The 14,841-nt window shown below is 43.1% G+C and overlaps 1 protein-coding gene across 12 annotated transcripts in view; it reads left to right on the top strand.

The window, feature by feature from the left end:
• The window catches only part of CTNND2 (catenin delta 2), an 879,093-nt gene extending 867,469 nt beyond the window's left edge, over positions 1 to 11,624 (top strand). For all 12 annotated transcript variants that reach the window (XM_087443138.1, XM_087443127.1, XM_087443130.1 and 9 more), the window contains 2 exons: positions 3,044 to 3,117; positions 10,458 to 11,624. In XM_087443138.1, the coding sequence (XP_087299264.1) occupies positions 3,044 to 3,117; positions 10,458 to 10,718 (335 nt within the window). In that variant the 3' untranslated portion in view covers positions 10,719 to 11,624. The remainder of the gene's footprint in view (positions 1 to 3,043; positions 3,118 to 10,457) is intronic.
• The last annotated feature ends 3,217 nt before the right edge of the window (positions 11,625 to 14,841 follow it).

Below are 14,841 nucleotides of genomic sequence, written 5' to 3'. Positions count from 1 at the left end.
TGTTCTATAGTGGTATGAATAAGTCCCCAGCGAAGCCAGGTAGGAGCCAACATTTCATACAGGGATGCAAAGGATGGATTGCCAATCCCTGCTCTACAGCACTTTAGCAAGTGCCCATCATTCCAGTGTTTACTTGCAGATCAGATTTCTTGTGATCTCCACATCAAGAGCAATACTTTTTCTCATTCACAAATAAATCCAGGGGACACTTGAAGTACGGTGCATTGAAAAATATCTAAAAAACTGCCATCTTCCTTGTTTCTTAGGCATCAGAGGACATCCTACCATTTCCCCCAAAAGAAACATTCCCTCTGCTGTGGGAAAACCATGGGAAGCTTCACCCTTAAAATGCAACATGGGAAAGTGAAAGCAGTTCCTTGGTGGGTTATAATCTCCTTTACTGGGCTCTTAGAAATGCAGATCCAGTTAGGTTTTTATTCCAGGCCTCCCCCACCCACATTTTCTGGATTCATTTTCTAGTTTAGATGGAATCTTTTAAAATGTCCTCTCTCCTTAGTGTTTCTCTGCCACTGAGGAGCCCTCAGAAAGCCAAAGGCAGCTATTCATCCAGGCATGCAGATCTGTTGGAGCCATTTCTTATGGTCATGATTCTCTAGGAGCGTTACGTGTTTAGAAGCACGCATCACAGGAGGGCTGTGTTATCCCAGCAGCTACATGGCCTAACTTTAAAATTCATGCAAGGGATTCTGCCCTCCCATCTGATCTTCCCAAATGCCTTTACATCAAATGCTCTATTCCGTTTTTGTCAGTGTCTCTCTTATGCCTTTTATAGCTGTTCTAATCATCAGTATGTTGATTCAGTTGGAAATTGGGGCCTATACAAAAAAAGAAAGGCATTTCCCTACGAGTCTGCTCTGAGCTCAGACAGAGCATCCACGAAGATATCTGCTTCATGTGTCTGCAAAAGCCACAAGTTCAATCTCAACCACACAGTCTCCTTTAAACAGGTGAAGTGGGCCAAAGAGCAGGAGGAAGGAACTTCCAGTAGAAACCTCTTTAGCTCAGAAGCCACAAACATGACAGGGAGGCCAACACTATAAAAGTTTATGTTCTAAAAAAAAAAAAATACATTTTATTCTGAGTAACAGAAAAAAACAAAATTTCACCTTGTCCTTGCAGTGACATTTTCCAACAGGAAATTATAGCTCTGAAGGCAGATTTTCTAAGGTTCACTCATTCATTCATTTGCTCAGCAAATAAAGCACTCATTCTATGAGAGTGCACCAAGGCCAGGCACCATCCCAGATGCTGGGGATATCTACAACGGTGGCAGGACAGGCTGATCTCTGCCCGCCAGGGCAGATCTCTGCCTTCTGTGTTTCTGCTCTGGTAGGCAAAGGCAGATAATACACAAGGTAAACAACAGAAGCAGCTCACCAACAAGGTAACTACCACATGGTGCTAAGTATGATGAAGAAATTGAACGGGTTAATGAGACAGAGGGTGCCAGGTGGGCGGGGGTTACTTTAACCAACATGGTCAAGGAAGAGACGTTTGAGCCAAAACCTAAACACCAACAAGGAGAGGCAGTCCAGAGTCTGGGGGAAGCAAGTTACAGGGAGAAGGATCAGTAATACAATATCCCTGAAGCAAAACAAACTTGGCATGCTCAAGCAAAGAAAGAGAGCCAGCATAGCTAGGGCTCCCTGAACAAGGGAAGAGGGTGGGAGATGCTGCACAAAGTTAGGCAGGGGCCAGATCATGCGGAGCCTCGTAGACCATAATGGAGAGCTCGGGTTTCACCATAATCACAGTGGGCAGGGCATTGGTGTATTATAACCAGAGGAAGGGACATGATCCAGCTTGTCTAACAGGACAGTCGCTCAGCTGTTGGGAACAGGATGGATGGAGGAGCGGGGTCGGGCAGAGTGAAAGCTGGGCTGTTGAGGAGGATTCTGTAGCAGTGGTCCAGGCAAGAGATGGTGGTTTTCACAGTAATACAGAGACAGGAGTGATGTGCATTCGACCAGAGACTATATCAGAGTGATCTTTAAAATTGAAAATGGGCTCTCAGCTCTCACTTTCTAAGCAAAATATCCCAAGAGGAGTTTATTGCCCAGCTATTATGTGCTTTTAGTAATAATCATGAGTGGAGTAACAGATTATTCTGACTTTGTGTCTAGAGCGGCCTGTATCTATGAGAGAGTATGTATGGTGTATCATCCTATTTCATTATCCTGTAGACATCGGAAGCAAATGATAAGCCCTTCTTTATTTCTAGAGTGTTTTATACCCCCACTGACACTCAATAACATTTTCCAGAGCTTTCTTAAACCATGACCTTTTAGCAGCTATGAGGGGAGGGATGCCCTGGGCCCTTCCTCTGGGCCTGTGGCATGAGCCTCGAGGGTTCTAGGTGAGGAAGCAGGTACATGGGCACCCTTCCCAGGACTTTGGAAGCTGCTGGCAACTGGAGGAGACCTTTCTTCCTTTCATCTATACCACAGGCTGGTCACAAGACAGATGGGGGGTACCTGTCCCTGTGTTCAGCAGGATTCCAAAGCCTTAGCCGCCCAGTCGTGCAGGGCAGATGCCTGGTGCTTCCGGCCCATCCTCTGGCCTTTGAGAAATGCACTGTCTGAAAGATGATCAAGCACTTCTGCGACCTCAAATTAGAAATTTCATTCTTGTCATTCTCCAGCTAAAAACTAAGCTGCTGATACAGATTCCTGCATGCTTCAGTGCAGGTGACAAGCTTTTATTATCCTCTGGTTTTCACCAGAAAAGAAAGCAGTAAAGCTGGCAAGATGACCGTCTGTTTGCTGCACCTGCCCTGACCCTGTCTACAGTCTGAACATTGTTGCAAGAGGCCAACATGCTGGGGGGGGTTATAGAATAACTCTTCTTCTTTCTTAATATCTCTATGTAAAATCAAGTGTTCAGGGCCAAAGAATTTTTTCCTCTTGGAATGGTCCGTGAGAAACCAAGCTTTGTTAGGGCAAGAACTCACCTCAGTAACCAGTATTCCTCATTTGAAATCTTGCCTTCTTTGCTAATTCTTTTCTTCCCCTTTTGCTTTCAGCTCCAAGTACTGGAATTTCAACTTTGTATAGGAATTCATATGGTGCGCCCGCTGAAGACATCAAACATAACCAGGTAAGGGAGATGCAGCACGTTGGTGTTGTTTTCCCCTTTGACTCGTGAAATTTCCTGGAATTGTAAAAAATAAGTTAACTTCTATCTTACATGCAGAAATAACTGAAAAAGAAAATAATGTTCCCTGCTGCTCTCCACTCATGCGTAACATACATGTTGTGGTGGCAGTCGTCAGAACGGCCTCAAATTTGAAAATAGTTTTTGATTTCACTACAACCACGTGCCTCATCTGGTGGTAGAAAGCAAGTTCTGTGCTATGATGCAAACCTAAAAGAAAGCCCAATTCTACAAGTGTAAGATGCCAGTTCCTAGACAAATTGTCTAATTGCTAGACAGGGATTAAGTAGCTCTTGTAACTCAGCCAACTCTCATTCAGAACAAAGCGTTCATTATACGTGATAGTTATCAATAAAATAGACACATCACATTCAATATAAGCAGCTAAATAGAGTGCATTGTAGAATGCCTTGCTATCCAGTCTAGTTGGGGAATGCGGCATCAACATCACAGGGAGCTTGTTAGAAATGCAGAAGAGATTCTTCTCTGGCCCCTAACACTAACCCGTCCAAGGTCTTCTGCATCACAGTTGCATCTTATCAAGATGTCTAGGTGATTCATGTGCATGTTCAAGTTTGAGGAGTGCTGGACAGTAGACACTTAAACAACTGATCTAAGTTTGTGTGTGTGTTTACTTTATTCGACAAACATTCATTGAAGGCTCCTTTGCTCTGTGGTTTTGAGAGAAGTATAAAAGCAAAGGGCCCCCAGTCTGGTCATCATGAAAAGACTGACATTCCTCATAACCGTTGGCTGCTAATAACCATTGCCGGAACTGGCTTCTGCTGATGCTCTAGATTCTTGCCATACGTCAGAAAAGTTGGGCTGAAAAGATAAACCTGAAAGCTGTTTGCTTGATCACAATAACCAGATAAAAGTAAACCTGGAAAAGAAATGTGTTGTTTTTGAACATCACTCAACACCCAGCAGGGCAGCATCTTTGAAAAGGAGAAGGACCCCCTTCTAGCAAGTAGAATGTCCTATGCAGGACCATTTCCAAGAGAACAAGGAGGAGATGTGAAAGGTATCTCCTTGACCTTCAATTACTTTTTTCTCTAATCGGCCTTCAACAGGAGAAATGATAGTGGGTAGAGGAGTTATTCTTTGCCCTCAATTTTCCAGTCCATGTGCAGCCACTCCTGAAGATGTCTTGTGTTGTTTGAGGCCCCTGGTGAACGCCCAAGCCCCACAGCCTGCCTGACACGTTGCTAACATCTACTTGGCCTCCTTCAGTTCTGGTCTTTGCTCAAAGCAAAAAAGCCAATGAATAAATAAAGAGGGGCATGAGCTCTAGAGAAGAGATCACCAGGGGTGACCCCCCACTATTCACATGTCAACATGCCTGCCCAAACATAAAGGAACATGGAAACAAAATGTATTGGAAATGCCAACTCTGTTTATGGAAATCAACCCTTTTTCCTTTAGCAAGTACCAGGTACAGTGAGCAAAATATCTCTAGCTCTCAAAGGTACTTGTCATGAAGTAATAGGACCCTGATTTTGCATCCAAGAGCATAAGATTAGTCTTTAGTTTCTGTAGGTCGAGAGAAGCTCATCACCAGAATTGGCTTCTTCTACACTGGCCTTTCTCTCCAGGGAATTCTGCTATTGTTAGCCCAGGGGTCCTTGGCATCTCAGTGTGGCTGCAGACTAGATCTGCTTGTAATATAGATTAGAGGACAGTACAGAGTGGTTCTAGGGGCACATTCTTTTCACATAAGCCTCTTCTGAGCATTTAGGCAAATTAGAATTAATGCGCTAAGATGGCATTCCTCCTGCGAGAGTGAGCACAGCCAGCTGTAGCCTCTCCGCCAGCATGCGTCAGAAGGCACTCAACACAGCCTCAGTGTGGATGTCAAGGCCACTGTGTCTCGAGAGTGCTGCTGAAACCCAGCTGGCATGGAGAGCAAAGTCTGCGCCACTTGTCAGCACAGGGGAGACATTGCGGACAGGCGACGGGCAAAGCTGAGTCCTGTGGCGATAGCTCAGTGCCTTCATTATTCCCTGACCGGGTCCAGCAAAGGGAGGTGGGCTACTGGATTGTTAACTCCATTCTGATACCAAGCAACATTTTTAAATGTCCACCAAAGAGAGTTGTTTTTCCCCCAAGAAATTTCTGAGGAAATCACTATGACACTCCGGTGAACTTGGGGAGAAAAGAATGAAGCATTTTACTTACTTTGGACTATGTTATTGGAATAAAATTTGGCTCCACTTTCAGCTTTCCCTCTTGGGAATTCAATAAGGTATGACCATCCTAACCATTTGAAAGAGGAGACAATTTGATTTTCTTCCAGTTGGTTGGTTCTAGAGATGACCTTGTAAACAGCATCCATGATTCAGATTCTCTGGCCAGGTGGGCATGGCCGGTTATTCCAGATGGAATGTTTTCATTTTTGGACTTTTCTGGACCAAAAGTGACCTCTCATCCTCACAGCTAGTAAAAGCCCAGCTTGAACAATTTAAACAGGAGGGATGCGCCGGGGTCCGTTCAGTTTTAGTGTCAAAGCTTGTCCTCTGCTGAGCGGTCCCATCTCCTGGGTGTCTCAGTCACCAGCTAGGCCTCACGAGCTTCGCAGAGGAGGCTGGACAGCAACTCATCTCAGAGAAGAAGCGATTCACTGAGGGAAACTGGTTTGAGGTAGATCTCCGAGAGGAGGCAGAAGACAATGAGAACTGAGAGTGAGGCAACAGCCCTGGATGCACAGCCAAGGGAGGTTGGGAGCCGGGGCAATAGCCGTGAGCCAGGCTTCCCCTGACTCAGGGGAAAAGAAGCCAAGTGCCTGCTCAGCTATGGCGCTCCTCATGTGACTACCTGGGACTCCAGTCTCATTTTCAGTAAATTCTGAGCTTAAGGCCTCCTAGAAGAAACAACCATTAGTGTGAAATAAGGTTTGTGATCCTTGGTTTTTATGTCTGGGGTCAAAAGGTCACAGACATCATTTTGAGAATTAACTACTTAAACTCTCCAAAAGTCCTATTCAGCTTCTACCAGTCCATCCCATACTTATAAAGAAAAGTATCATACCTAACTGTATATCCAGCTGGCAACAGAATTTTTGTTCATAAACTATAAACAAAGGAGTTTGGTGCTTCAATGACCAGTATTCAAATCATTACTGATGACAACATAAACAGCATCGTGAGTTCCTAGTTGGTGTCCTGAGTCCCACTACAAGGTAGGAAAGACAGATAAAACTGCCCCAGAGATGTGGACATTGAGGTTCAAGGAGAACAAGGGTTTGCCTTCAGTCACCTAGCTAGGAAGAGGCAAAGACTCAAACCTGGTTCTCCTGTCTTCTTGACTCATTTGCCTCCTTCATACCAATGATTCTCAAATTTGGCATGAGTCAGAATCCCCTGGAGGGCTGATAAACACAGATTACTGAGCCCTACTCCCAGATTTCTGATTCAGTAAGTCTAGGGTGAGGCCAAAAAGTTTACAGCTCTAACACGTTCCCAGGTGATGCGGATGTAGCTGGTCTTGGGACCACACTTTGAGAACCACTGACCCTTACCACATGGCCTCCTTCATTGTAATTTAACACCCTGAGTCTTCAGCTTTCACCATGTAGTAAAGTTTGAAGATCTGTTATGGGCAGCTATTTCCCTTGTGTTAGAAATAAATCCAGTTTGTGGGCAAACTCGGTGAGGAATAAACACAAAGTCTTCCATCATTATGCTAACAAATTGGAAAGTGGAGAAGTGGCACTGTCCTTTCTAATTTAAACCAAACATTCTACTATTGAGGAAAAAGCTCAGCAAAGATGACTGTATGGGAGCAGGAGCCACAGGACAGGGCACCAAGAGTGTGGGCCCCAGTGATCCCCACATGAGCTTGCTGGTCGCACCTCCCCTTCCCAGAGGACACTGCCTTAAGGCAAAGCAGGCAACAGCCTCAGGCTCTTGGATGTGCCAGGGCTTCTCTGGACAACAACAGATGCTCGAATTCAGAATACACCACTGCTACATGTGAACACCATTCTATTTCCTTCATAGAAGTCTTGTTTATGCAAACTGTGTAACATAAAAAAATGCACTTATTTTTAGCTCCTCTGTGTGGAGGGCTTATCTTTAGGAGCATTTCATCTGCCTAATTTTGAACACTGTCAGATATTCCCATAGAGTAAATTATAAAATAGAGCCAACATTCCTCTGTTGTGAATGTTCATCCACAGCTGACTGATATCCACACCACCAGGCCCGGGAGCAAATTCAGTTCCTCCAAATCCAGCAGTGCCACCTGCCACACGTCCTGGGTAGTTCGTTTACACACACTCTCAGAACTGCAAAACTAAACTTTAGATATGGGACTTTCTGAACAATGCAGATGAATTGAAGAAGGTAATTCCCCAAGGTAAGAGACTAAAGTAAGCTTGTGCCCAACCTCAAAATGTCCACCAACCAGGGAGAACATGGCAACGGTAAGAAATTTGAAACAGGTTGTGCAAAAAAATGAAAGAAGCAGCCACCATGGAGGAGAACCACAAGCCTTGTGAGTGACTTCCCCTGAAGACCTCCCTGTCTCCAGCTCTGCTTCCTCTGGCCGCTGAGACCAGTGCAGAGAAGTCAGACATCTTCTTGGTCCCCTTTGTCCACTGGCCTCCCTTATCATAGAGCCTGGAGTCTGCTCAGTGAGGCTGACCCTCTGTGGTTTGGCCACCTTGGCTCAACTGACACTGTGCTAGTATGGTGGAGAGAACGTCAACTTTGGAGTCAGCCAGACATGTGCTCAAATTCCAGCTTCACAACACCACTAGCCATGACATCCTGGAGAACTTTTTTATCTTCTCTGAGCTTTAGTTTCTTCATCTAAAAAATGAGAATCAGATGGGTGGATGAATGGATGGAGGGATGAGTGGATAGGTGGGTGGGAAGGGAGGGAAGGAGGAAGGAAGAAAGCAAGGAAGCAAGGAAGGGAGAGGTAGGTAGGTATATAGATATAGACATACATACATATATGTTTGAAGATTAAACAAAGAAGAATTCATTAAATGTTAAATATGGTGTCCACTGAAATAGAAGCAGCAAATTCTAGTCCCCTCCCTGTGTAATTTTCCCAAACCTCCCAACTCTAAGCCTTTGTCTGCTCTGCGCTTGGGGACCAACAGCACAGAGTTGGAGTGGAGAAGTTCAACATAGCACACAACTCTTCAAAGAACAGCATAGGGCTCCTTAGCCTATCAACGCAATTTGGTAGATCTGGTCTTAGCAACTTTTAATTGCACATATTGCAGATTAGGTCCAAATGCCCCTCCCATGGCTGACAAACGTTTACACTCTAGGGACTTTCACAGGTAGACAGAAACCTCATTCATTCAGCCACCACTAACTAGAAGTATGGGACATACTGGATGGCAGCTATGATAAAGTTCACCACTTCTTTGAAGAACAGGTGGATTGAGTGTAAATCAATTACATATAAAAGAGGGAGTTTCACTTACTTGAGAGAAGAATTATGTGCAGGCCATTAGAAGCATTCATTTACACACAAAGTGCTAATTACAAATCATTATCTATTAACAAAGACAAATTTCTACAGGATGTTTCCATGCTGAACCTTAGTTAAATTAATTGGGAATTACTGAATCTGCTGGAAAGTGATCAAACTGTGTTTCTTTAAGAGTGTTTTATCATTCACACCAGACCTCCTCCCCGATTACTGCACCTGAGCAAGCTTTGTGCGTGCCTGCGTGCAGTGGCTGTGGGGATGGCCCTCACCTCATGCCTTGGGAGGTTCTGCTCACTTCAGGGGCATTGTGCTTGGCAAGGGACCCCAGAGGCAGTCAGAGGGAAGGGGATAACTACACCCCCACATACAAATGCTAATTAGCAGCCCTGAACACTCTTTGTCTTACTGTCCTTAAAGCCAAGCAGAAGGAACTAATTCTTGACTTCCCATATCTCAAAGGCTCTGTGATCCTTTTAACCCGTTAAGGCCCTACATCAGACAGTAACCTGCAGGGGACAAGAGCGGGAACAGGGAGCAATGAGCTGGGCTGTGGGACACCAGATGATACTGAAGACCCCTCCCCTAATTAAAGACTTCATAATCCCACAGCATCCTTGAGTTCCATCAATTCTGAATTGAACCAAGTTGGGAAACATTTTGGTCCTTTGGGGTATGTTATATTTGGAGTGGATTCCCTCTTTTCATTAGGTGCTTCTCTGTGTATCCTTCTAAGGCTGTGGTACCCGGTCACTTAGGCAGGTGTGATGAAATGACCCTACCACCAGGAAGCCTTAATCCTCCGGAGAGGTATTGATCACAGCCCTCCGCACTGGCAGGAAGATGCCTGAGTGACCATTAGACCTTGTACATCTTCACTGTCTCTTCTTCTGAGACTGCAACACCTAGGGGTAATAGAGAAAATGCAAGAAAGATGAAAATCAACTACTTGTGTTCTATAGCTTCTAGAGTAGACCTCTTCAATTTAAAAAGGTTATCTAGTAAAATGGTGCACTGGCTGTAGCAGTTTCATGATTCCTTGAAAAGTTAAACGTAGAATTACCATAAGATCCAGCAATTCCATCTCTAAGTACCCCAAAAATTGAAAGCAAGGACTCAAACAGATACCGGTACACCCATGTTCATTGCAGCATTATTCACAATAGTCAAAAGGGGGAAACAACCCAAGTGCCCATCAACAGATGGATAAACAAATGTAGCAGATCCATACAATGGTATATTATTCAGCCTTAAAAAGAAGGAAATCCTGTCACATACTACAACATGGATGAACTTTGTGGATATTATGCTAAATGAAAGAAGCCATATTCAAAAGGAGAAATATTGCATGATTCCACTTGTATGAGGTATCTAGATTAGTCAAATTCATAGAGACAGAAAGTAGAATCATGGTCGCCACAAGCTAGGGGAAGGGGGAATAGGATATTATACTTAATGGGTACAGAGTTTTTGTTTGGGATGATGAAAAGGTTCTGGAAATGGATAGTGGTGATGGTTGCACAGCACTATGAATGTACTTAATGCCCCTGAATTATACACATAAAAGTGGTTAAAATGGTAAATTTTATGTTGTGTATATTTTACAATAGTAATTTTTTAAAAACATTATCCAGAATGATGGCATGTGGACCCATGAACCAATTTAAAAAAGGGAAGTCAATCAGCAGTTGGCAATATTCAGAGAAGTGCCACTCTGGTCAATAACTGGGTGATGTTCATAGCCTTTGCTTTGAGGGAGGGATGAGTGCCTTGGCAGCGGGGGAGGATGAGCAAGGGAGACGAACTAAGCCAGCTGAATCTTCTTTCCTTTGCAGATTTCAGCACAGCCAGTCCCGCAGGAACCCAGCAGAAAAGATTACGAGACCTACCAGCCGTTTCAGAATTCCACAAGAAATTATGACGAGTCCTTTTTCGAGGACCAGGTCCACCATCGCCCTCCCGCCAGCGAGTACACCATGCACCTGGGACTCAAGTCCACCGGCAACTATGTCGACTTCTACTCAGCTGCCCGTCCCTACAGTGAACTGAACTATGAAACGAGCCACTATCCCGCCTCCCCCGACTCCTGGGTGTGAGGAGCGGGCAACACGAGGCGCTCCGGGAACAGTGCATGTGCATGCATACACAAGACATTGCTTTTTTTTTTCCCCCTACAAATTTAGTTTGTTAAAGCCTGTTCCATAGGAAGGCTGTGATAACCAGTAAGGAAATATTAAGAGCTATTTTAGAAAGCTAAATGAATCGAAAGTTAACTTGAAAGTCAATAGAGAGCTAAAGTGATCCTAAATCTGACATTGTGCAGCACCTTTCTAGTTTGAGCTGTAGAGTATTAAAAAGTGCTTTATATTGAATGTGGCTGGAGGCAGCAGAGGAGACGGTCGGGGTGGTGGGGCGTGGAGGTTATAAGCACAGAGCAGCATAGGTCACACATTTTAGGGGGACGGCTTCTCACGCTTTCTTTACTCTCTTCATCCGTTGTGATTCTAGGCTTCAAGTTGCATTGGGGTTCCTCTGTACAGCAAGATGTTTCTTGCCTTTTGTTAATGCATTGTTGTAAAGTATTTGATGTACATTACAGATTAAAGAAGAAAAGCGCATTGTGTATATTACACCAATGCTGCCGTGTTTCCTCATCTATGGTTCTAAATATTGCTCCCATTTCAAACTTTTGAAAGATGTATGGATTTCCAGTTTTTCTTTTCTTTTCTTTCTCCCAGTATGTTTTAACAAAAAAATGGGAAAAAAAGGAATATTTAGCAGTATTGTTCGTTCTGATATGTGAATTTGTTTGTGGCAACTAAGCAAGGCATTCAGCAGTTTCTGACAATTAACATACATCGTTCCACACTCCTTGTCAACAAAGTGCTTTTTCACTGCCTAAAATTTTAGATGTAGATATTTGAAATAGATTTTTTCATTTATACCAGTTTTCTTTATGATGATACAGTGTTAAAAGAAAATAAATTACAATTGATCTGTCATCCATATTTGCTAAGAATGTCTATTTCCAAGGACCTATCTTACAAAATACACATTCTTGCTCGTGTGTCTGTGCGTGTGTGGGTGTGTGTGTGTCCATGTATGTATAAAAATGACCTGTGTGAGATTTTATTTTGATAAAAGCTATTTCATTTGCTGTTCATCCTGTACAAACTTTGTTTTGGTTTTTAGTATCAATGTACATCAGTTTGTTCCTTTCGTATTCTATTCTGACCATCTAGTGACTCAGGATATTAGGCCAGTTGAAGTGAAGTTATAGGATTTTCACACATTCACACATTCTTAGATACCAACTCTTTCAACAGGTCCATTCCCCTCCGTGTTTTATGCCCTCTGAACATGATAAACCATAGCCAACTCAATAATTTCACTTTGGGGCCATTAACTTGAATTATCCACAGAAAATGTAAACTGCTCGCCTTATTCCCCCTCAAACGTTTTTGTTCATGTGGCAAGGAGCAGTAGACAATTATGGATTAGATTATTAAAATTGAACTTGAATCGAATGTTAGAATAGTGGTTAACAGAGCTAAGAAATAAGGCTAACCATTTAAAAGAACACAGGCTGTGGGTGAATTAGCTTTGCTCTTTAGACGCAAGTGACTGAGGCCAATAGGTGCCTAGTAAATGTTAATTGTTCTTGGAAAAAATAAAAAATTAAATAACAAAAGAAATTGGCTGCCATCTTCCTTTAAAACTTGCTCCCCTTCACTCTACATAGTTTAATTCAGCTCAAAGTCTAAAATCAATGGTTCCTTCTCCAAATTTAACAACAATCAAAAGATTCTTTGTTCATGCATATTTTTGCAAATGAAAAGCTAATTTCCAGAATAGAGCAATAGATGGAAATGTCCATATGAATTGTCCTATAAATTACATACAAGTTGGATCTTGTTGTGCTGTTTACTAAAGAACTCCGCATTTCTGGGTTCCGTCCCAGGAATGCTCCAGCCCCTATAGAGAGAGAGAAATACGTAGCACCGAGGACAGTGTTTCCACTTCATCTGTGTCATAGAATGAAACAGTAAAGTTCATTGAGGCAGAGATTGTGGTATAGACATGACTTGTCCATAACCTAATAGCTGGCATAACTTTTCCAAAGGTAAACAATAGGACTCACTCCCTGGCTTGAGTTGTGCAGGAGGAAATTAATGCATGTGTCAGAAAGTCCTCCTAGCAGGAACTTTATATTTCCTCTACATTTTTGTGTCTATGTATGCCTTACATTCGCAACCCGTGAAAACCAAGGATGTCTCTGCTGCCTGTGATTCTTTAAGAGCATGTTGTGCCGCGAACTAATTCAGCCAGGAGCCTCTGGCATCAGGGGTAGAGGTAAGAGAAAGAAAATTAATAGTGTTCCTAGTTATTCAAGCCAATCCTTTTATCCTTTTCATATACACAAACAGGTAAGGAAGGAGAGATAGATAGATAGATAGATAGATAGATAGATAGATAGATAGATGATAGATAGATAGATAGATAGATAGATAGATAGATAGATGATAGACAGACAGATAGATATAGATAAAGTTTTACTTGAACTGTGAAATGGCCTAAAGCCCCCCCGCCTCCCTTGCCAATAAAGGTTGATCAGCAGGTGATTTATCATTCATAACATGGGATGTATTGGATAAAAGCCCCAAGCTGCAGGAAACCCTTATTTGTTTCTGCTTTCATTGTGCTGAAGTGACCAAGTGTGACCCCCCCACCAAGTGGCTGCCTCTTGGGTCTCCAAGAGCCTCCAGATCTTGGATTGTCTACTGAGATGGGAATGGTGTTTTTTAGATGCAAGGATGCAAGAAAAGAAACTAGAAAATTTCTTTTTACCCTCAGTCCTTATGTGGACCATACATACACCCAATGCATTTAAGATGTAAAATCAAAACATTATGTATGAAAAACAGACCCATTTTTTTTTCACTTGAGAGTTTTGATGACCAGGGACGGGTTAAAAAACACTTAAACTATACCACCTTGAACAATATTAACACTGAAAAATAAGATCTTTTAATATTGATTCAATTTTAATGCCACACATTAATGCTTCAATCCTCATTATCAATCATGAGTTAGACAATAAAATATCAGACAGGCTTATAAGAATTAGGGTGACACATGGTGTCATATCATACTTGGTGGTAACTAGGTGAAAGTTAACCAATGATGACCCATTTCATATTAATGAGACTCATGCATTATGGAAAGCTGCTATTAAAAAAAGCAGTGTTTAAATTCAGCAGCAAAAAAATATATATCTCAATTTATTTGGTCTGTTTGTTTCGCTTACTTCAGCTCCATTTAGAGTCTGATACTGTCCCCTCTCCTTGAGAACTGTACCCCTGAGAAGTCAGGCGTGGCTAACTGAAGACACTGAGTGTTTTCACTCAGGAATGGAGGAAAGTGACTCTGGTCTGAGAAACTGCTGTTTACGAAAGGTTCCTTCCAGGCTGCCGATGTCTCTCACCAACCAAACATGAGAACTGGAGATAACTCGGCTCATCCCCATCTTGGCACAAGGAGAAGAGAGGCCGTGGCCAGTCGGTTAACGGAAACCTGACCTCACCAGCCCAGCCTTTCTCTCAATACCACAGGTCCACTCTGAAACTTCTGTATGACAAAGAGCAAAACATAACTCAAGCAAAGGGGGAAGGCACAGTGCGTTCTGGAGATCTGCATGTCCTACAGCAAAGCCTGCTGACTCCCAGCAGGGCTTCCACTCAGAGGTTCCCTGCTCAGCCTGCTGCCTCCTCAGCACCTGACATTCGGTTTTCAGACTGTGGTCAGGACACATAATGTGGTCAGGACACATTATGACCGAAACTCATATTGAAGGACCATCTAATCAAGACCAAAATGATCTCCATCTTCTCACCAGCTTAGTAACCCTAGGTCTCTCTAAATCGCAAAATCTCTAAAACCAAAAGATCTTTCAGAACTCACATGATGGCAAAGCCTGACCTGACTGATACAAAGCTCTTAGTCACCTTTATTGATCACACCTAGAGTGACTACTCAGACATTTCTCATACATACTGCATGCGGTTACCAGGTGCTGCCCAGACGCGGCTGGGGTGGGGGGCTCTATGTAATTTACGGTGCACGCCTGAATTACCTTGTAAAATCTGAAAATTGCGGAGTTCATTTTGCCTCAAGAGTTTCATACAAGGGAATTGGTATGTGAGTGCTTGATACGAGAAC

Source organism: Ceratotherium simum, chromosome 18, assembly GCF_057802395.1.
Source record: "Ceratotherium simum simum isolate JZ-2026a chromosome 18, ASM5780239v1, whole genome shotgun sequence".
Classification (NCBI taxonomy): Eukaryota; Metazoa; Chordata; class Mammalia; order Perissodactyla; family Rhinocerotidae; genus Ceratotherium; species Ceratotherium simum.
The sequence above is the reverse complement of the archived record's forward strand: the minus strand, read 5'-3'. Positions and strand labels throughout refer to the sequence as shown.